General features: G+C 40.3%; 1 protein-coding gene across 3 annotated transcripts in view; it reads left to right on the top strand.

The window, feature by feature from the left end:
* phkb (phosphorylase kinase, beta) overlaps positions 1–22,636 on the top strand; it is a 133,841-nt gene that overhangs the window by 10,727 nt on the left and 100,478 nt on the right. For all 3 annotated transcript variants that reach the window (XM_008292002.1, XM_008292001.1, XM_008292004.1), the window contains 2 exons: positions 14,870–15,008; positions 19,481–19,580. In XM_008292002.1, coding sequence (XP_008290224.1) covers positions 14,870–15,008; positions 19,481–19,580 — 239 coding nt within the window. The remainder of the gene's footprint in view (positions 1–14,869; positions 15,009–19,480; positions 19,581–22,636) is intronic.

Here is a 22,636-nt window from a genome sequence, read left to right on the forward strand (position 1 = left end):
CTACTGCCGGCGGACCTTGGGATTCACAAAGGTCGATATGGTAAAAGCAGATCAGATAAACAACTGGGCGCAAGGCCGTTAAGACACTTAAAAACTAATAAAAGAACCTTAAAATCGATCCTGAAGCGGACGGGGAGCCAATGCAGTGACTTTAAAACAGGTGTAATGTGAGCCCACCTTCTGGTCCTCGTCAGCACGCTACCGGCAGAGTTTTGCACTAATTGGAGATTTAAAATACTCTTTTTGGGAAGAACAGAGAGCAGGGCATTACAATAATCTAAACAACAAGAAATAAAAGCATGCATTAGCAATGGCTGTACTGACAGTAAATTTACACCGTTATACAAGCTGTACGCTGACTACTGTATATTGTAGCAAAAAGTCATCTCTTCGGTGTTGTCCCATGAAAAGATATGATAAAATGTTGGTAGAAATGTGAGGGGTGACATGTTGTATGTGCGCATTTGTTTGGGACTTCACTTGAGTGGTTCCAACGAAGTTGAAGCATGGCCCAGAAAACAGCAGCACCTTTGCTAGACGAACATGTGAACAATCTTTAAATCAGGTGCCATAGATGAGCAAAGATTCAGCAGCTGATCTGATCATTTGTCACCTTCAACTTGTGTAAAAGCAGGTTTTGGTGGACTGCTAAAGCAAAATAAGTGAAGTTCACAGAGCCTACTACAATCAGTGGACAACTACTCATCATGCTCAAGCTCTCAGAACTGTGGCCTCAGGATGGAGGTCTGCAGTCAGACTTCCTCATTCTTCTCCGTTTCTGACAAACCACGCCAAGCAGTGATGCTGGGTGTGGTCAGATCTAATAGAAGCCAGATAACACCAGGCAGAAGAGTAGGAAGCAAACCACTGCTGTTCAGTCTGGTGCTAAGCTACTCTTAGGTTAGAAATGGAATAGCTTCACTTGAATTAGTAGATCTATGTTGTTTGCATCAATGACTGTGATCTGACACAGAGTTAATTTAATGAAGAGCTCTGCCTCAGCCTGTGGCTACAGGTGTCACTCTGTAGTGCCAAACTAAGAGGCAGTTTTCACAGGTTGTTATAATGTATGATTGAAAGGTCTAATATTCTTTCACTGCGGCTCCACAAGCCTCGCATGGACATTTTCCAAACCATATATGCATTATTTGCAGCTACACAACCTAAGCTTTCTTACTTTCCTCTGCTGTCTTTGTTTACTCCAGCTTGCACTGACTGGACTGGTGGCAACTGATTGTATTAAGCAGTTGCAGAGCTGACAACTCCAAACAAGTTGTTAACTGAATCCAAATTAAAGTCACTCACAGAGAAGCTCAGAGCTGCAAAACATGTAGAAGTGAATCAGATGTTTGCAGTATGTTGATGCTTGCCAGCGGTGGAATTGGTGCATTGGTACATCAGTCCACAAACCAGTGAGTAATGTTCCAGTGGCTACGTCCATCTTTTCTACACAGTCTAACACAAGCATTCCTGTATTTGATACAATACACCGGGACGGGCACAATCCCAAGTTTTGGAGTCATTACTGTGATTGTTTTTGCTACAAACAATAATGAAGAATTTCTGGGGTTTTTTTTGTAGTTTTTGCCAAATTTGTGACGAGACCCTGACTTTGGATGACAATATCTCAAGAAGTATTTGAGGTACAGACTTCCAATTTGAGAACACATTTCCCCTCTACTAGAGGTGTTTAAATCCCACATTACACCTCAATGCATATGCTGAGATTCAGTGGCTTGTTGAATGTAAGGAAATATTAACGCCTGACACCATCTTTGTACACCCATAAAGCATACAGGATTTACAATGGCAATCTGATTTTTTGTGTTACATAGTCGAATGTTAGTTGTTTCAATATACCAAATTTCTTGAAGATGACACATGCAGATATCGACCCTCAAAAATGGTGAGTATCACAACTGTACTCAACTTTACGCACAAGTTGCCAATGAGTGATAGCAATGAAAACACAATAATTGAAGTCATTCAAAAGAGAATGTTTCTAATTTGTCATGTTAAAAAATTCTAATTGGGATTTTTTTGTAACAAAACAACATCCTGTAATTTTTTCAACCCAGTCTGAAATGGGTCATACGGGAGCCATCTGGTGACTTGAGGTGAAGTGACCCATAAAGGTATTTTAAAAAACATTTCTGTGTTTGGACAGATACAGTTTTTTTCTTTTCTAAATGCAGGGTAATATACTCTCATCTCTTTATTGCAGAAAACCTTTAATATACCGAGTCAAATAATGAGGATTATGGTGAGAGTAGGATGGTTAATAAACGATGTAACGGTAATGATTAATAATTTGGTTTATGAGCGATACGCTTGTGAGCTGTTAAATGGTTACAACATCGACCCGATCAGGAGCAGATAGAAAGGTTGGCTTTGCCTACTTTGTGCAGTGCTGATGGAATAGAGTCTCCTTTGGCTGAAACTGCTGTAGGTAAACCAGCACCTTTTACGACGTCTTCAAGCTGTTTCCTCCCTAATCATCGTGAAGTTGCCTGGCAACAAGTTCTGCCATGAAGCTCAGAGGCGCAGTGTTGGAGGACGTCAACGGCTTCCAACGTTGGCACACGGGGTGGTTCTGGCAGTGGGCAGCCGGTGTCTGGCGTGCGGTTTGCATGCTCCTCAGGTTGATGAACAAAAAAGATTTTACTATGAACAGTGGCTCTCATTGTGCTTTCGGCCATGTTTGGTATTCGCCGAGGAACACAAAAAAAGGTTTTGGAAACTAAGAGTGAAGGCGCGGTGTAATTGATCTGTTACAAAAATCTAATTTCTACTGATTCTTGTCAGTTTGATTTGACAGAATCAAGCATGTAAATTAGACATTTAAATGAAGGTGAGCACTATCTTAAGATCAAAACAAAGTCAGAACTAAAACTAAGAGCTACAAAAATGAAAATATATAAAAAGACGAGAGAAAAACGTGCACAAAGAAATGGAACGAAAGGGAAGAAACAAAAGAAACGAGATATAGAAAGATGGAGAAGAGAAAGAACAAGCAAGAGGAAGTAGAGAGAGAACGAAGGCAGTTTCCTACTTTTATTCTCTGTGGTCCAGGGGGGCGTGTATGGAAGGCGTGGAGAGGATTTTGCCGCGACTTTTGGTAACTTAACCCTCCTCTCTTTGTCATGAAGAGGAGAGAAGGCTGCATTTCTTAACTTAAATTAAGAAAATGCACTATACACGTGAACGCGATAAATCCATCTCTCACCATGACCCATGAACATGAAATGAAATAACAGTGACATACACATATATCATGAGGAATAGCCTAGGCTATGCAACACAAATAGGAATGTGATGTAAAATGTTAGACATGAGGAATGTATGTCAACTGTGTGTGTCCATGACAGGAGCATGAATAGTTTTGTAAAAAGTTATCTTGGTCCTCATACCACCTAGAGATGTGATTTTTGGATAGGTGATACAAAGACTTCTTATTGAGATCAATGCAGTTATAAACACACTAAACAGAGATTGGGAAAACAGTTAGAATAGAATAGAATAGAATAGAATAGAATAGAATAGAATAGAATGGAACTTTATTGATCCCTTTGGTCGAAACCCCAGGGAAATTGCTGCACCAGCAAGAACAACACAACACCAACACATCATTAGTAATAATAGTAATAATAATAATTATAATGGATACAGTAACAAAATTGCCAAAGTGCCTAAATATTCCACACAGTCCAGTGATAGAGCATCATGCTCTATCTCAACCCAATGTCCTCACTCCTCCCCACCTCTCCCTGCTTGCTTGCTGCTCCTCCCCCATATATATATATATATATTTATTTAGCCTGTGTACATATAAATGGAAAAGTGTGAGACCTCACTACAGATTCTGATGCAGCCAAAGTTTTATGGCTGTCTCCTTATCAGCCCCTCCCCCCCCATAAGAGTGGGGAACAGTATCCATAGAAAGAAGAAAAAGGAATATTCACACCTCAGTGACAGTCACTGTTACTTTGAAGTTGTTTTTTTTCCAAAGTGTTAGTGTTCCACTTGTTGTTTCATGCCTCTGCAGGAGGTATGAGCATCCAACAGGCTCCTGTTGTAATTCTCTTTTGTGACATTAATAGTGGTTCTTCCTGAGAATGAGTGGGTTTTCCCATTCTGTATAGTGTCCAAGGTGGCAGTTTTATGGTGGGAGTAGATCCAGAACTTCAACAAAAACAGTGCTTGTTACCTGGTGTGTCCCCTTTCTTGGCATTCCAGAGAAAGTCAAGCGGTGTCCGCTACAGGCCTGTGACAATAGCATCCAAAAAAGTAACTTTTAGTGAGACAACAAAGACAAATCACAGCTTTGGGTCAGGATTTGGCTTAGCCAGCAGATTTACTTAAGACTTTATAAACCAGAGCTTTTGCCAGAAGTAAGCTGATATATTTTTGTGTATCTTGTTATTTCAATCTACAATTTAAACAGAAAAAAGGCAATGGTAACTACCTCCAAACCATGTGTGGAATGTGGATTGCTAATGTGACTCATGTGAAAGCATCTGTTTGGAGCTTGATGCACTGTTTTCTAAGTTGAATACACTTCTGGCAGATATGATACAGCCCATTGGTCTGCCCTGATGAACTCAGGGCAACTTGTGTGGGTGTGTGTGTGTTAATGTGCAGTCCGTGTTTGGTTGGTAGGTTTTCATTAGGCTGCGGGTGTGTGTGTGTTTAGAAAGCGACAGAAGACAATAAACAGAGCTTAGTGTGCAACAGGTGTAGCTCTCAGTTGGAACCGATTTGCTGCTATCAGCGAGCGCAGTGTTGCCTCCAGCATCAGGTTCGTTGAAACCCCATAGATTTATAGAGAAAAGCCTGCGCCAGATTGCAGTATGTCGAAAACGCAGCGTTGAACATTGAGCTTGTTTAATTGTTGTGTTGGGTGGCGGCTGGAAGCGCTTGTCCAATTCTAGCAGGGAACAAAGCCAACATTGTTATCGCCGGCACCCAGACCCTCCTGCCAATATACCTGCTTTCTTTCAGTTTCAGGGAGGGAAAGGGGTGGAGAGGGGTGAGGTTGGGGTGACAATGACAAATCAAAACAGTTACATTTTTCCTTTTTCTGTCTTTGTTGTTTTGTTACAAAACCGCCCCCAGCTCAGTCAAAGGCAGTGGTATTAAGCATATGCTGCTGCTGTAATTGGGGACTTGTTTTCTGTTATATAGAAAAGAATACCTCCATTTGCCTCCATCTCTCATAGTTCATCACTCTATCATCACGCTCTCTTTCTCTCCCTCCTCTCTTCTTTCAGTCTCTAACCGCTCTATGGTTTCTTATTTATGTGGCAATGTGACCACACTCCACTGACTCGGCCTGCTTCCTGATAATACTGGAGGCAGAAGGTAGGCTATATCGGCCTGTCGCCTGGCTTACACTGATTAAGGAATGGAGAAAATAAGTTATTTTTTCCTTTTCATAGTCATTGGGAGCTGGCTGCAGAAACATAGGCTAAACTGCTTTTTTCTCCATTTGTTTTCCATTTTCAATACTTTTTCCGTCCATCTATATCTTGATTTTCTTATGTTGTCTCACATATCCCTGTTTGCCTCTTTGCAGTTTGCAGCCAGTTCAAGTCAGCCTGTCGTGTTTCAGGAACTTCATTTCTCAAAAAGTGACCTCTGTCACCAGGGTCGACAATACCTGAGAAAACAGCTTTCTTTCAATACTGTACCACGTCTGCACTGAACCGCCTGAACCACAAAACTTGCCAGGGGATTTGAAAGGCATGTTGTTGTTGTTGTTTTTAAATCACCAAAAAGACACCACTCATCAGAGCCAAGAACTGTAAAAGTAGAAAAAAATGTTGGATTTTCAGCATTCCATGTGCAGTCCATGAACTAATCATGTTTGTGTTTGTTTTCCCTGGGAAAATTAACTATATAACCCTATGACAAAGATTTAAGAACTATTCAGCTAAACTAGATTGAACTGCAGGCTGTATTAGTACAGATGGGAGACAAGCATGGAAGCAAGGCTACTGAGGTACAGAGCAGCAGAGCGGTAGCAGCCACAGTGGACGATCCAGTGAGTCTGAGCTCAGGACACAGAAACCCTGATTTTCAGATACTCTTCAGTTTCAGATTCTCTCACAGTAGAAGTGTAGCAAAAGTCACGTGTGAAAAAACAACCAATGGGGAAGCCGCTCGACTCAAATACGTAGACTTTTCAATTATGAATACCTCTGTACGCATTGACAACTCTTTGTACGCACTGACAACTCTTATTACATATCCGAATTTTAATACAGATGAGCAGATTTTTCACACATTTGAAAACCTGATTACACACAGACAAATTGTGAGACGACTTTTGAAGATTCCGGTTCGCATTGACAACTTCTTTTACACACTGACAAATCTCACTTCGGACTAACGGATTGAGATACAGACAGACAACTCTCCATACGCATAGACAAGTCGTTTTGCTATAATAATGTCCCCATATCACAGATTAACAAGCAAAATAGGCTGAGATTTGAAAAACTTCCAGCAGGGCAACGTCACCATCTTCTCATGTAAAAAGCCTTCATTTTGCTGCAAACATTTCAACAGCGAAGATGTACTTGTCCCGTGCTACGTAGCAAGCATTAGCAGTAGCCGTGCTAGTATGCAGCAAGCGGTAGCACTGTTTAATTAAATAATGTTTTTTGTATACAGTGCCAATTCACAACATATGTCATCTCATAGCACTTTAGATAGCAAGGTAAAGCCTTTACGCCATATCCTTGCTATTACCAAAACCTTTCTCCCCAAGTCTCAACTGAACCGCAAAGTTCTATCATAATTCGAGGGGTTCAGACACACAGCACTGGCTCTTCCTCCACTTTGCCAGTGCCACGTCCTGTGTGAAAGCCCCTTTAGCCCGCAAGTCTAACAAATGGCAGGCTGCCTTGCTAAAGACATGTATCTACAAATATACCCATTGTGCAGTTGGGTAAGGTGTTAGTTTTATAGCTCATCGTTTAAAAACAGAGAATGACTTGCATGTTCCTGCAACAAGAATGCTATATTTGCTATGTTTGTGGAAAGTTTTGGTCAAATGGCAACAAATATGTTGCATTTAAGTTCCATAAAGACATACCTTTGCTATTACTATGAACATACATAAAGATGTGCGTGTTTCTCTGCTGTTATGACCGTTTCATCCAGATAAAAGCAGCTGTTGATGGATATAAACTGGGCGATAACTTTATGGGAGCTGAAGATCACTTTTAGATCAGAAATAGATTTGCAGAAAGCAAAACTCAAGCTAGCCACTAGCTTAGCTTAGCATGAAGACTGAAGGCAGGGTGAACATGATGGTCAACCTCTGTGGTTGAAACATACTATTTAACAAATGTGAGATTCACAAATGAATATATTGTATATTGTTTGTTTAATCCATAGTTGATAGTTAATAAGCTGCTGTAAATTTGTATTTAATTGAAAATGGTCAGGCAGAGGAAGGCTAACTGTTTGCCTGAGCCTCCTGTCTTTTTGCTAAGCTAAACTAAGCATTACTTCCTGGTTTCAGCACCCTGCTTTCATATTGATCTTCTTGTCTCATCTCACATTGTAAAAGAAAGTAAACATTTTAAGTATATTTCCCAAAATCCTTAGTCTTTCTCCTATTGCTCATTTGACCCTAAAAATGCATCTCTGTTTGTCACAGTTTAGAAGGTTATTTTTCCCCCCAGAAAATTATCCCTTCCTACCCAAAGGCAGGATCGCTGTGACACTGCACTGCTGCCTCTGCTAGAAGGTTCAGATCTACAAGGTCCCTGCTTCTCTCTGCTCAGCCCTCTCTACTCACTGCAGCTCCATCACACCAGCTCACCTTTGACTCTGCTCAGACACTGTAACTACTCTGCACTTTATAATGGCAAGTCGTACGATTGGGGTAACTTACCCAAACATGTTCGAACCAGAAAATAGTTCTGAAGAACAATAAAGAGTTTGTGACGTATAAAACCGTGGAAGTCTGAATCCACGTCTTAGACTGTGATGGAAATGTTCCACCCTGGCTTTGACTGCTTCTTTCACTCATGATGTGTCTTGAAGCATGTAAAAAAAAAAAAAAAAAAGCTTGATAACAAGAAGAAAAAAAAAAGATTTTCTCCTCACAAGGTTTCTTTAAAAAAGTATTTCACACTGTGGCTTAAACTGTTTGGTCAGCATTTTCAGGCAAGTCGTTTTTTGTGACCATTGAATTTGTTTTTCATTCAACAGTAACTCATGCCACAGATGTTATATTGCAGCAAATGTTATCACAGCGTCAGCAGGAGTAGAGACGTTGTTGTTAGGACTGAATGATGAATATTGTACTTTGTGTATTTCCATATTTTTCTATAACATCTACTGTGAGACTATACAGATATCATCTTACTCTGTTCCTATATTTTTTTCCTTTTCAATCTGTCTCTCAGTACTTTTTTTTCTTTCTCATCATCTTCTCTCATTTTCTCCACCCTGCCGCTGCAGTGAAATGGCCCATTGTAAAAGAGCAGACTGTGTGCGTCTGAGACATTAGCTGCTGATTTAGTGGGACATTAGCTTGATGGATGGCTAGGCAGAGAACTCCCAACAACAGTTGATTTGCATCCAGAGAAACTTGCAGCCTAAGAATGAACAATGTTCAGCTCACTCATCGTTTATGGTCTGCATCTAACGATGACTTCCACGGCGCTGTTTCACTGAAGATGAAACCTTGAGACCTTCACTGTTCCAAATTGAGCAATATCAAAGTACCTCAACTCATTTTAACCTTTGAAAATACAATTGAAATACAGTAAATGCAACTTTTGTCCCAATATATTATAAAGAGTGACTTTTTTTTATCCTTTGAGCTTTAGAAAAATAAATGACTACTTCACACTATCGCCAGTTACAGTCAATAGGAAATGGAGGCTGTCTGAGAAAATGAGACACTGATTGACCACAGTTTTTCGTGTAGTTAACATTGCACCAGGCACTTGAAGAGACTTTCAGTGATTCACTGTTTTGAATGAGTGTGAACTCATTCTCGAGCTAATGTACCTTTATTGTAGCTGCAGTCACAAATAGCACGTGTGTGATTGTACATTTTAGCAAGTGTGTTTATATTTGAGTTACTCTTTTCTAAAACTGTCTGTTTTTACACGGACATTACAAATGTGTCTTTGTACACAGGCCACTTTGTTTTCAGAGTTCATCTTTACCGATACAGTTACTGAAATAAGTCAGGATTACATGGAGTCAATAAAATGTCTGGAATAGACTAGAATAGAATAAAATAGAATAGAATAGAATAGAATAGAATAGAATAGAATAGAATAGAATAGAATTTTATTGATCCCTTTGGTGAAAAATATTGATGAGTAATCTTACAAATCAGTGTGCATGCATGTGAGTGTGCTCTTCATTAGCACTTCATTTGCTACTTGGAGTTGGACTCTCTGAAAGGTTTATTAATAATCTGCTTAATTCATCCCATCAACCTCTTTGTCTTTCTGCCAATGTGACTGCCGCCTGCGATTGACTGATAAGTACACAAACACAAACACACTCACAGGTAGACCGACTTCACTGCCCCGTTGTCTGTCTTTCAGTACCCATTACATTCACTGTTTTTATTCGCAGACACACTTACATCTTTCACCCCTTATTCACACACACACACACACACACACACACACACACACACACACACACACACACACACACACACACCTTCTTGATCTCTCTTTCTGTCATCTCTGTCTCCTTCCATCTCTCTCTTGCTATCACTCTCCTTCCTCTCTGTCTCTCTTTTGCTCTGTAACAAACGACAGTGCACAATGGATGTCCCCTTCATTTGCACCGACATAATGTTCTGATGAAAAATGAAGTGATCCCTCCAGACAGATTACTCATCAGTGAGGGGACCTCTGCAGGAGAAGTCTAAGTGCATGTGTGTGTGTGAAACAGATAAATTACTTTCCCAGAGGCTTTCTGTTTGAGTATGTAATATTTCAGCATATATTATTGGAGGACTGCGGTCTGTTTTAGTATTAAGAGCTTTGAACCGTTGTTCTATCCTCACTAACTGATGCTGAGCATGAACTTCAGTGAACTTCAGCCATCTTTCTTTATCTTTGCTCATCCATTTAGTGCAGTCAGACTTTCACAGTCACGGACCCAGATGACAAGTCTCCCTTATTTCAGAAGAAACGACCTTGGTCATTACTTACTGTAGAGCTTCCCAGTCACTCTGGTGACACCACAATAATTAATAGATGGTGGTACTTTCCCTTCACCCTCGCTGGTGTTGGCACAGTGGAGTACTGAAAGAAACATATTTCACTGTTGATCTGATGATTTTAGGGTCAAGAGATGTCTAGAGAATTGGGCTAAATTTAGTTGAAAACACGCTTTTAGAGGTCTAGGTTGTATATAACTCTTATAGTGCTGCACAAGAAATAATATCTTAATCAGGATTTTTGCTTCCCAACTGTGCTCATAGAAAACAGTCCATATACTCAAGTTGCTTCAGCTTGGGTAAATATGACAGAACACCATATTTCACTCTTTTCAAAGTGATCTTTGGACACATCGGTCTGACTTGCTGTGCTTCAGGAACTGAATAGAGACTATAGAGTTCTGTGCACAAGTATACACACATGGACAACACAGGAATGTCTACACAGACAAATCAAATCTCAGTTTTTAAAAAATGGCATGTCAGTGATGAGGCTCCTTTGTAACTCCCTGTTTATAATATAATCAATCAAATGCAATATAATCAAAACAATAAAATCAACAGAGTAGCTGACTTTAATAGCTGCAAAACTTCGCAACAATACAGTTTATGAAATTTCCTGTTGCTCATGTTTGGTGAGCTGCCGGGTGAGCAATATACTTTGTCTCCAACAGCTCAGCTTTTACATTTTTAAATGTTTTTATTTGCTACACGAATATCGCCACATACACAAATTTCAGAGAGGTATGAAAAATATAAATGTCACCCAAATCTACTAGGGAAGCAGTTAAAAGTCTCCAAGAGTTCTCAAAGCAAATATTAGATTTTATCACAAGCACTGGTACAAGCATTATTGCTAATTATCCGATACAAAAATACAAAAACAGTAGCTATAAAGGGTCCTAAAATAAAAATATTTTATTTATGGTTAAGTTTGGGTCTCTGGTGCCAACCAGTCCATAAACTGTGAAATCAAACCTCTCAGTGAGTTCTTGTGAGCTGGCTGATTAACCATGTGATTTAATGATCGAATCAGAACAGCCCTCTCTCTGCAAATTCACCAAAAAATCAAGTGTGTTGAGTAACCAGGGTGCAGATGGCTATCTACACGAAGCTCATCTCCTAACTGTCATGTAAACAAGAATCCTGGTTTTTGTAACAGGGGGTAGGGGATTAGATAAATCTATTTGGAGTGGAGTACACAGATATCTTTAACTACCATACCATAACTGGGTGTTTAATCTGCTTTTTACAAGTACTTATGTACATGACAAAGACTTTAGACAAGGGGAGTAACAGCAGAGTGGCTGAATAAATGCAGAAATAATTACATGGAGTGCTGTGCTGTTGTATTTAAAATCACTCCATGAAAAGCCTCGCTAAAACTAACACAAAGCACATTCTCAAAGTCTAAGTCAGTTTCCACCACTGAACTTTTGTCTGTTTTTTTATGAATTCAGAAGCATTTGCACTGTGAGGAAAAGCAGCTCTGTATGTCCTTTTACTGCCCTGCCAGTCTGCGTAGCACACATCCACATAAAAGTCAGGACCATGTATTTTCTGTCACCACTACAGTTACTGTAAGTAGCCATGCTTTCAAATAATGTTTGACAGGGGGGGAATCTGATGACTGACCTGCTGCATAATAGGTCCACAGTGCATGGAAACATAGGTTTCATCTTCTGAGAATTGATGGCGAACAAGCTCATTATTATTGACAAGGCATTGGTGTGTGTAGTTTTTCCTCAGGCAAATTTCAAAAAGGCAAGAGTTTGGTTTAAAGTTTATTTTTGTAGTCCAAACATTCAAGACATGAGCAGTTTCCTGAAGTCATGTCTTCATTTCCATTCTGATGTCAGTACAGAAGTGGAAAACATGCAGTTTTCTAACTGCCTTTAGTGTATGTGAGGATAGTAAAGTCTCTCACAGGGAGAACAGAGGTGGAGGTCAACTTCTGAACACCATCGAAGCTGGATTGCGGTCAGTGTTTTGCTCCAAGTTTCTTCACTTTGCCGGAAGTTTACATCAATTTATAAATACCTAATGTCACCCCATTGAACTGTTAACTATTCGATTGAACTGTGAGATTTTTAAGGATTTTTTTGGATATGCTTTGTCCATCGCAGTAAACATTTCTAAAAGCATTCACTCTGTCATTAGGGATTACTGAATGTAGGTTGATGTGAAAAAAATGTCAGTTTCATCCATTTTAGCAACACCACATAATGTGCAAAAACTGAAGGAGTCTGAGTCCTTTGTGAATCTGCTACATCTTTTGTGATTTAGGGAATTTTTGAAAACGGTCAGTTTTATTTCACAAAGAAAATTTTAAAAGTAGGTTTTTCATTTGTAGCCAGTGACTCAGTTGGATAGTTGTGGTTTGCAGATTTAGTATACTGTAGCAAGGCAGCTAGGTATATCTATGCAGTGTTATAATCTTTTATTATGTAGTGTTGAAAAACTGTGAAATACCCCAGACAAAAGCTGTTAAGATGAAGGCCAATACTATCACAGCTAAAGAGAAGCTTTGGTTGCTTCCCCAAATGGCATGCCTGGGAATCTTGAAGTGGTTGGTATCTGAAGTCTGTTGACTTTGTCTGTGGTGCTTGGCTTGGTGGCTGGCTGACTGAGCGTTTGGAGACAGAGGAGTTAAACATGGCTTCAGTGCAAGGAGAGGAAGTGTGGCGAGGAAGTGATCCGAGATGACTGGGATCCAAGGCATGAAGCCTGTATCTCCTCACCTCCATGTGAGCCAAAGTTAAGTCTGTTTGTGCACACAGAGCGAGTTGCCTTTCACAACTCTCTTGCAAAACATTGACATAAACTGTTTGTGGTCACCTTTCGCTGCACCATTCACACGTTTTGAAGCAAAACAATCAGACAGTCAGACAAGTCCCAGTCACTGGGTTTACTGCTATTCTTTTCTGTTGCCAGACATCTGCTGTCACACTGACACAAACTGAAAGAGCTCTGCTCTAAATGAGTTTATTACATTACCGTTTGCCTACTTTGATCATACAAAAAAAATTGACTGGCAAATATATTTGCCCAACCGTTTTCAAATTGGAATTTAACATAATTTAATTTTGTTTGGTTGAATTTAAGCCTGGATATGCATATGAGGGACTTAGAGAAGTTATTGAGGCAGTGGCAACAGCTGCACAGCTTTAGGAGGGTCACTGGTCAGGCTGCGCCGGCAGAAGAAGAGAGCTGCACTTTCCACACTATGCAATTGCAGACTTGCCTGCAAAAAAAAGATACAACACAAAACAAACAAATCGTAAATGGACTGCACTTATATAGTGCTTTTCTACCTTAGCAGCACTCAAAGTGTTTACAATGTTTTCTCATTCACCCATTCATACACCAATGGTGACAGAGCTGCCATTCAAGGTGCTGCCTGCCATTGGGCCCAATTTGGGTTCAGTGCCTTGCCCAAGGACACTTCGACTGTGGAGGGGCAGGGGATCGAACCACCAACCTTACGATCAGAGGACAACCGCTCTACCACCTGAGCCACAGCCGCCTGAAAAACATCAAAAAAACATCTTAAGTAGAGAAAGTACATACTGGTCGTCCATTACTGAATGTCTTAATGTCTAACTGTAGTGCTGCATCTGTGTCCTGCTGACACAGCAAAACATGATGGAACGACTCAACAACTTTTAAAAACAGGATCAAAAATGCATCTGATAGAGACTGATGTCAGTGTTGTGGGAATGTTGCTGTTTTGGAAAGTGCATTTCCTCTGTGTGAGAGTTAAAACAGACAAACTAAGGTCATGTAATGTCTGTGTGTGTGTGTGTGTGTGTGTGTGTGTGTGTGTCAAGCTGGAGTGAGTGAGCTCGCCCAAAGAGACCTCAGCTTCTCATTTACAATTTGGGAGTATCAAACACTGACAGGTTTACTATTTCATTAGGTATCACATCTGTTAGATTTCACATCTACCTGTCTTTCTAACGGTGAATGTTAGAAGAAATCCATAACATCTCCTCAACATCAAATGTCCTGTCACATGTGTGCATTGCTCTTGCCTGGCCAGTGCATCTGACTTTATCTTCTGAGAGTGTGATTGATCTGGACATGTTCATGGTGTTTATCTGTTATCACAGCTTATGGGATGCGTTCGTGTTTGCTTTGCTCTCCTGTGCCTTTTTATTGTGTTTGGATTTTGTGTCAGATCAGATATTTCCAGTGGCTGTCTGTGCAGCGCTAGCTGCAGGAGCACACCTCCTGCCACTGCTTTCACTTCAGCCATGATCTTTAATAAAATGCCAGATTTGAAGGCCCACTCCAAAAAGCACAGTGTAATTCTACAACCAGCAAGGAGAAATAAAAGCCTGCATGCTTTACAATTGGTAGAGAATGGTGGTTTAAATGTCAGCCTCTTGAACTTGTTTGGGATTGTCTTCTGAACATGTGCATTAAGCTCCACTAGCTGCTGTAAAACTGTAATTTCTGAGCTGCTTGTGTTGTTTTGGTATAGGCAGATGGAGACGTTTTGGCTGGCTTGTCTGTATGTTACAGGTACCTTCTTCGCTGGTGTTTCAACCATTGCAGCTCTGAAGAGATAATCGCAACATTGCCGTTTTAGCAAGAACTGTTGAGTCACCACTTCTGCTTTCTAAGACTTTCCGTCTCTTTCTCTCTCTCTAGTTAAGATGACTATTCTGAACTACCAGAGTCCCACCACTGGCCTTTTCCCTGTCAAAACATGCTCCACCTGTAAGGAGGCCAAGGTCCGGGACTCCCTGTACTGTGCTGCTGGTGCCTGGGCTCTGGCAATGGCATACCGGTCAGTATACAACATGCACACACAACAGTCAACCATGTTGTATTTGTTTCATGGACACAAAATTGAATGTATCTTTGCTAGCAATGTATGCATCCTTAGGGGCCACCACATTTATGGGAGTTATTTTAAGTAAATGGAGACTTTCTCCCAATCTAGTTTTGCGTTTTATGCTATAATACGAATCCACTCATCATCTATTAGATCCATTCGATTTCTGAGGATTGTTTTATTATTATTTTTCGATCCCAGCAAAAACTTTCTGAAAGCAGTTTTTCACGTTGCATTTATGGATAAGAGAGTGTGGACTGATGGGCAAAAAATGCTGTTTTATCAATTATCATCAAAATAAAAGTGAGCAAAAGGTGAATTTCAAAAACTGGGCAGCTAATTATGCCCAGGTAATATTATATTATGCTAGTCTATTGTGTTAAAAATCTGCTAAATACTCCAGACAAAACTGCTAAGAACACTGACCAGTGTGTAAACACAACGCTATCTTTGATATGGTGGAACTTCAGTTGCTTCCCCAAATTCAATGAGGAGTGTAGGAGCTGGTAATGTGTGTTATGCATATGGCCTTTCTGGACCACAACACAGATCACAGAGTCTGTTGAACAGCTTTAAAAGACTTACTGTGAAGAAGAAGGAACCAGGGGAGGGAATGTGGAGATGGAGAGCTGTTGCAGGTGAATAGAGGCCGTGGGAATGGCACTGGACACAATGAGTTGGAGGCTGAAGCTTGGCACGGGCAGCGAGCTGGATAGGAGATGACTGGAGATGGCTAAGACCTGAGGCACAAAGTTGCACTACGAGGAGAGTTTTGGCTAATGGTACTAGTGTGGGTGAAGAGTGGAGTGATGAGCCGGGGCTTAACTACTACAGCAGGTGATTAGTGGAAGGATTTCCTGCATAGAGGAACAGGTGTCCAGGCCCAGGTACAAACACAGAGAGAGGACAAACAGGGACAGACCTGAGACAAAAAAGGAGGGGGCGAAACAGACGAAGCAAACAGAAGGAACAGGGAACAGAGGAATGTCACCATGACAACATGAGTAGTACATGTTAGCCTCGAGCTCATCATGAAATAACCTATGCAGCCAGCCTCAAATGGCCATTTGAGGAAGATCTGTTTGGGACTTCCACTGTGGCTTCATTTCTTAGCCCCTGAGGTTGCTGCTTGAAATTCACCTGGCTCCATCAGTCCTGACTGTCTCATGTATGATAGCTTTACACTTGTGATTTGCAAGACGAAAAAGTACTATCCACTGCTAGTTGTCTAGCAACAGCTAGTTATCAATCAATAACTGAATAACCACTGAAACTGATCAAGGACAGAGTACATTTTTCCATATGCTGATTAAGCCATTTTTAACCAAGGGCACGTAAAAGCAGCTTGGTCATATTGTTTACTTGATTATAGAACTGCTCTCTCAGTAAACTACAGCTTATCTTCAATTTGCAGTCTTTGCTGGTAAGCCCTGAGCCACCACAGATGTCTTTGTCATGGTGCCCGTTGCTAGCTAAACCCATATAATACTCTCTGCTTTCCTGCACAAAAATGTCTGTAGTCTGAGTCACGCCTCCTCATGCTGCTGTTGAACACAGCAAATGAGCTGCAGCCTTCTATGTCATTATATAGTACGAGGCCCCTCCTGGTGGTTCATTAGGTACAACAGCTAATGCACAATATATTTTCTGACATGCATGACCCGCATCTTCTGCCTTATTGTTTAATATATATTTTAACTGGTTCAATTATTAACAGCAATAAAATTGCTTGGAGTGAATCATAAACTTTCCTGGTGAATATGTGCGTGAACCATTGAAGACAGTTACTTTTGATGACGTATGCATCAGCTGTTGGTACTGATTATGTATTTTAGAGGGACTGTGTGAAAATGCAACTGTGCAGCAAGGCTAGAATGCATTACGTTTCTTCCATTACCAAAGCAAAAGTGATCTAAAAGAAACACTAAAATGGAAGGACAGGTAACTTATAGTGTGTTTATAGAGCATTTTGTGCGAAACAGACCAAAATCCCCAGTTACATTAGTTTGCTGTTAAGTTTCACAGCTTTCTGTGCCTTGTATTCTACCTCTTTGACTTTTGGTTTTCTTCCACTCTTTTCTGTTTCATGCTTACTGACCCTGATCTTTAATCTGCCTCTGTCATTTGAAAGCTTTGCCTTTTAACCACATCATGTTTATTGCTTCAAGGAGAACACTTCAGAATTTCACAGAGGCTCCCAAACTCCTTTATCAACTGTCCCCACTGTTGATGCCTGCATTCCTCCCTGATTAGTCTCCAGGGAAAAGAGCACTTCCACGAAATGAGCCTGTAATAGGACGAAGAGGGGGAGAAGGATGGAGAGAAAGGTGCAGAGAGAGAGAGAGAGAGAGAAAGAGACAGAGATTGGGAGAAAGGAGACAGAGTTGAAAAGGGAGGATACAGAAAGTGAAGGAGAAGATAAGGGAAGTGAATAAGTGGATGAAGAGAGAGTGAGAAGAGCAAACGGGGAGATGGAGAGAAAGACTGAGTGAGGAAATTAGATGGAGGGGGAAGACAGAGGGAAAGAGAAGGGTAAAAATAGAGTGTACTGCGGTGATGTGACCAGCGGCAGATCCTAGTCATCAGTCATGGCTGCCTCCTATTAGAATTGTCACTGGGATTTAATTAAGATGATTCTCATCTGACAGGCTTGACTTGTGCCATTACTTACTTCACGCCCAGCTGCTGTGTGTGTGTGTGTGTGTGTGTGTTTGAGAGAGAGAGAGAGAGTCAGTGACTAGACTGGCAGTTGGATTTGCCACAAACTCCTCTTCTAAGTAGACATGATAACTTTTATCTCCTGCCTTGCCTGGTCACATTTGATTCTTTAATTTAATTTAATTTGTTGCATTTATTTATTTTTATATCAGTGGGCTGCTAGTCAGAGGAGAGCATCCACTGCTGCACTATGCCTTTGTTTTCTTGTGGTTGTTTAACCTTTTTGGCTCCCTTGTATTTTTCTGATTAAGTGTAATTAAATCTGAAGGGCTGGGTATGTCTCTGTAGCCCCTGGTCAGTGTTGGATCACCTCATGCATATTACAGCATTAGATACTTGTAGTATGTTAATGAATGCCCATTAAAGCTACTTTGAAATGGGATGTTGGTCGATGGAAAAATTGCCCATTGTGTCCTCTGCCTGCAATCACTTTTGATGTGCAGGGTCACATCTAAAAGACAGTGTGATTAATGCACCGTGTACCAAGGAAATTTAAACAAGTTTCACCTCAGTGGCTTGGCTTTCCTCTGTTGATAGCCAAAGTCATTATTAGTGTGACCTTTGTCACTTGCATCTGAGATCTGCCAGCCTCACAGGGAATGTGCTGATTCCTAATGTGGTCACTGAAACAGTAAGTGATTGATTTCTGAGTGGTGTCTTACTGACATTAATATCTAAAAACTACACAGTAAATCATGGTCAAAGCTTAGTTGTTGCTCCACAAATAATTTTATTTTAAAGAATTTTTGCTTTTAATTTGGATGATGCACATGCAAATAATAACAGTAAGGGCTATAAATACGTACATAAAACAGGTGAAGAATCCCTTTAGTTCAGTTGCACCTCTGAAACAAAATGATAATGCCATTTATCATTTAAAAATAAAAAAAAAACTTCAGGAATCAACATGTAAAACAATAGATTTTTACTCATGTTGGAAAAAAGTGGTGGCTCTTGATACTATAGAATCTATAGTATCAAGAGCCACCACTTTTCTCTATAGTATAGATATTGTTCTACTTATATTTTTACACATCTTGCAGTTCAGACCAGTTCAGCCAAAATGTTCTTGAATTTTTGTCATGTGACGGTTGGTCACGTCTGAGTCACAGATAGCTTCTTGGTTGCACAGAGAACTGCAGAATTTTAGTTTTTTTACAGAATCTGTTTCGAGCAAATCTTTGCAAATCCCGTAGACCTGTAGAATAAAGATACTTTGATTAAATATCACAGTTTTAAGTTTCCCAACAGAATGGCACATGATATGTTTAAGGACTGTTGCAAAGTTAAAAATTTGATGACTCTCTTTGTTTTTAGAGTTTATGGGTCTGATAAATGGTGTATTTTGAGAAAGTTTTTCCTGGTGACATGCAGTTTTGGAGTTCAGTGGGTTAAAAGGTAGTTCTGGTTTAATAAAACCTAAACCCTATTTTTGTGGTTTATTTTTTAGTCATCATTCTTATAGATAATATCTAAAAAACACTGACTTCAGCAGAAACCAAACACAGCATGTGGCAACACAGTGACATCAATAAAGAGAAGTTAGATGTGGCTGGGAAACATCCTTTGTTTTATACATATAGCCAGTGGAAATAATCACCAAAACTGTGACATTAAGACCCAATTAGCAGTCATCATCTCCTGAGAGTTGCACATCTGTTCTCTGTCTGTCCTCATGTGTACTTCCTTTTCTTTCTTCTGTCCAGGCGCATTGACGATGATATGGGGCGGACCCATGAACTGGAGCATTCTGCCATCAAGTGCATGAGAGGGATCCTCTACTGCTACATGAGACAGGCTGATAAAGTGAGTTATTAATCTGACTTGATTTAACTTCTGCTCTAACGCTGCATGTTTGCATGAAAGCACCCTGCAATTACACACTGTATTACAGATCAAAGGTATATTCCTACTCATCAAAGCCTCTCAGAGCTGCAGCACTGGACACATCTGGTTCCTCTTTCATGTCAAAACAAATGACAACGGGAGCTAGTTGCTTTTGTCCTAAGGGCTTAATGTCCTGCAATCTGTTCATTGACAGAGACCTTTGCTCTAAGGGGGCAAATTTCATGCCACATCTGCCATAAACCTGATAAATGTGTAGGCTGCAAACGAAGAACTACAGCACACTGCTTATGCACCCAAAGCAGAACCTGGATCTGGATTTCATTCCGAATGTGCAGCATCTTTTAATAGAGCAGCCTGCTGTGTCACTTTGCACGTGTGCAGTGTGTACCTTTGAAAGCCACTCTGTTTCATCTCGCCTCGACCTTGACGACCTAATTTAGGGGAGAGCTTTTCTGTGTCTTAATTACAAAGCTGTGTTTACACAGTTAATTACACAGAGCAGCGTTCATTGCGGCCCTGTCTGCAACACTTACAGAGTACACCGCATTTTTATTGAAGATGTGACACAGGGCCACTGCTGGGCAAATATCACAGAGTAAATCCAGCAGCTAGGCCCCATTTTCTGCTTGCAGTACTCTGCACGGGGCACCAAAGTATATTCCCTCAGAATTACAGGTCTCTCAAGTGAAAGGGTTTTACTTTTAGGTACGATAAGCGAATAACTCAATTGTTGTGTGTGTCTGTCTGGAAAACCCAACTGCATATATACAGAATACAAAGATGTGGCAGTTTGTACCCCACCTATTATAGGTACATATTGACACACTTGATTCAAATGATTATGACTTTGGTTAAACACTGAAAAAGCTTTCCATAAACTTATCCAAGAGCTCTGCGTTGCTTAAACATAATCATCAAAACATGCTTCTCCAAAAACATATTGCACATAGTCAGAGAACATTTTGCAGATGAGTAGAACATTTGTTAAACATTCTATGCAAATTCTTCCTTGTTCTGCTGATTAAAGTGTAATCCAGGCAGTGTTGTGATTTAAAAAAAAAAACAAAAAACATACATTTGAAAATGCAAGTTAGTTACATATGAACACAAATGTTAAATGACAGAGCTGTCCTATAAGCAGAAAACAACATCAAGGCTCCAAATGACATTCTGTTAAAGTAAAAGTACTAGCTCAGCAAGGTTTTGGTCTTTGACATGTGTGTTCTGAATACATAAATGCCCCAAGTATGACACCTGACACCTGCCCACCCTTCTTCAGTATGGTACTTACAGTAGGTTACCCCTCTGTTGACAGTTTTTCGAACTACGTTGCACGGACTGTGCAGATGTTTTCCATCTTTGCTATTCCAACATCATTGAATTTATGTTTCTTTATTCAATATTTTTTACAGTAGCAATAGAAAAAAATACTGCACAGAGGTGAAATGTGAAGGGTGTGGCTTGTAGTAACTAAACCCTAAAGAGAGTCACCAAGTTTGCTTGATTTTTGTTTTGTTTTTTTCTTTTTTTTTCAGTTTTACATCCTTCACCTTTTCCAGAGTGCATTTTATCTCCCATCAGAAAGCTAATTATAGTCTGTAGCTGCTGGAAGTCTCAATAAGTCACTAATATATTAGTGTTGTGTTTACTGCTTGTCAGACTACCACAAACATTAAATAATGCAGGTTTAAAGTAGCACATTTCATCAGATTTGTCAGATTTAGGCACAAAAGTGTGTGTTGATATTTCGATCTTGGCTACCTGTTTCCTGAACTTTTACTGAATTTGCTGTATGCTGCCTGTATCCCTTTACTATGAGTTGATTTGAAAAATTAAATCTACTTCCTGAGCAACAAGAAATGAAAAAGAATGGCCTGGTAATTGGTTTGATGAGATGCAAGATGTTTGTGTGCAGCTAAATATGTAAAATAAATGCATGAAAGTGGACTACTGGAACAGCAGGCATTGAAGTGGTTTGCTAATTTGAGGTTCATATTGGCGCATTGCAGCACTCAAAACAATAAGCAAGATCTGGGGCCTCTCCGAATATCCCAAGAGTGGAGCCACTTGACACTGTGGCTCTGCTTGAGTGGAAATCAGCTAGACATTTACAGAAAAGTAGGTTTTATAGAAACATAAACAGAAGTACCTATTGTTAGCTGCTGATAGAGGTAGCTCTTTTTCTCTCTCTCTACACACACACACGCACGTATTAGTCGCTGTGGGATGGATGGCAAGAAGTGGAACAGTTAAAGTGGGACAGAAGGTCTCCACTATGACCTGCCTATGTAGGGAGAGAGAAGGTGGGAAGCGCTAGTGCACCAACGAAAGAACAAAAGAAAAATGGGAGAGTCTGAGAAATGAGATAAAGACACAATGAGCAAGAGGGAGAACAAAGAAAAAGCAGGGTAAATAATAGAAAGTACTGGAAGTGTAGAGGTAGACGTGGGGAGAGAGGGAAGGTGGGAGGTAGAAAGAAAAATGGAGACAGCAAGAGGGGGGCTTGATGATGGGAAGAGCCACGAGAGAGGTGGAGAAAAGAGAAACAAACGAGGTAAAAATGGGACAAAGGGCCAATTATTTATAACTGCGCGACAGGGCTGGCGTCCCAGCTGTGATTTGGTGTGTAGAGTCGATGCAGCAAACACACAAAGCCATCAACCAAACTGAACACAAAACACAACTAAAATGTTGAACGGGGTTTGTAGTAAACCATGTCATTGTTTGTTTGCCCTAAATCTGACCCTTATCTGCCTCTGGACAGAATATGCTGTTCTAAATCTGCTCGGGATATTGTTCATCAGGCAGACAGGCTGACTGTTCACTTCATTTTATCTGAGAAACAACAGATAATGTACAGCATATATCTCTGCAACAGTTGTAGGTTCTTGTAATTGCTGAAGATGGATTTCATTTCAAACTGCTTAAATATCTAGAAATGTGGATTCTTTACTTCTGAATGGTTATTTTAACTTTGCGTTTTGAACTGTCACATTAGAAAAGGTGAAAACAAA

The sequence above is a fragment of the Stegastes partitus genome, unplaced genomic scaffold (genome assembly GCF_000690725.1).
Source record: "Stegastes partitus isolate 25-593 unplaced genomic scaffold, Stegastes_partitus-1.0.2 Scaffold777, whole genome shotgun sequence".
Taxonomy (NCBI): Eukaryota; Metazoa; Chordata; class Actinopteri; family Pomacentridae; genus Stegastes; species Stegastes partitus.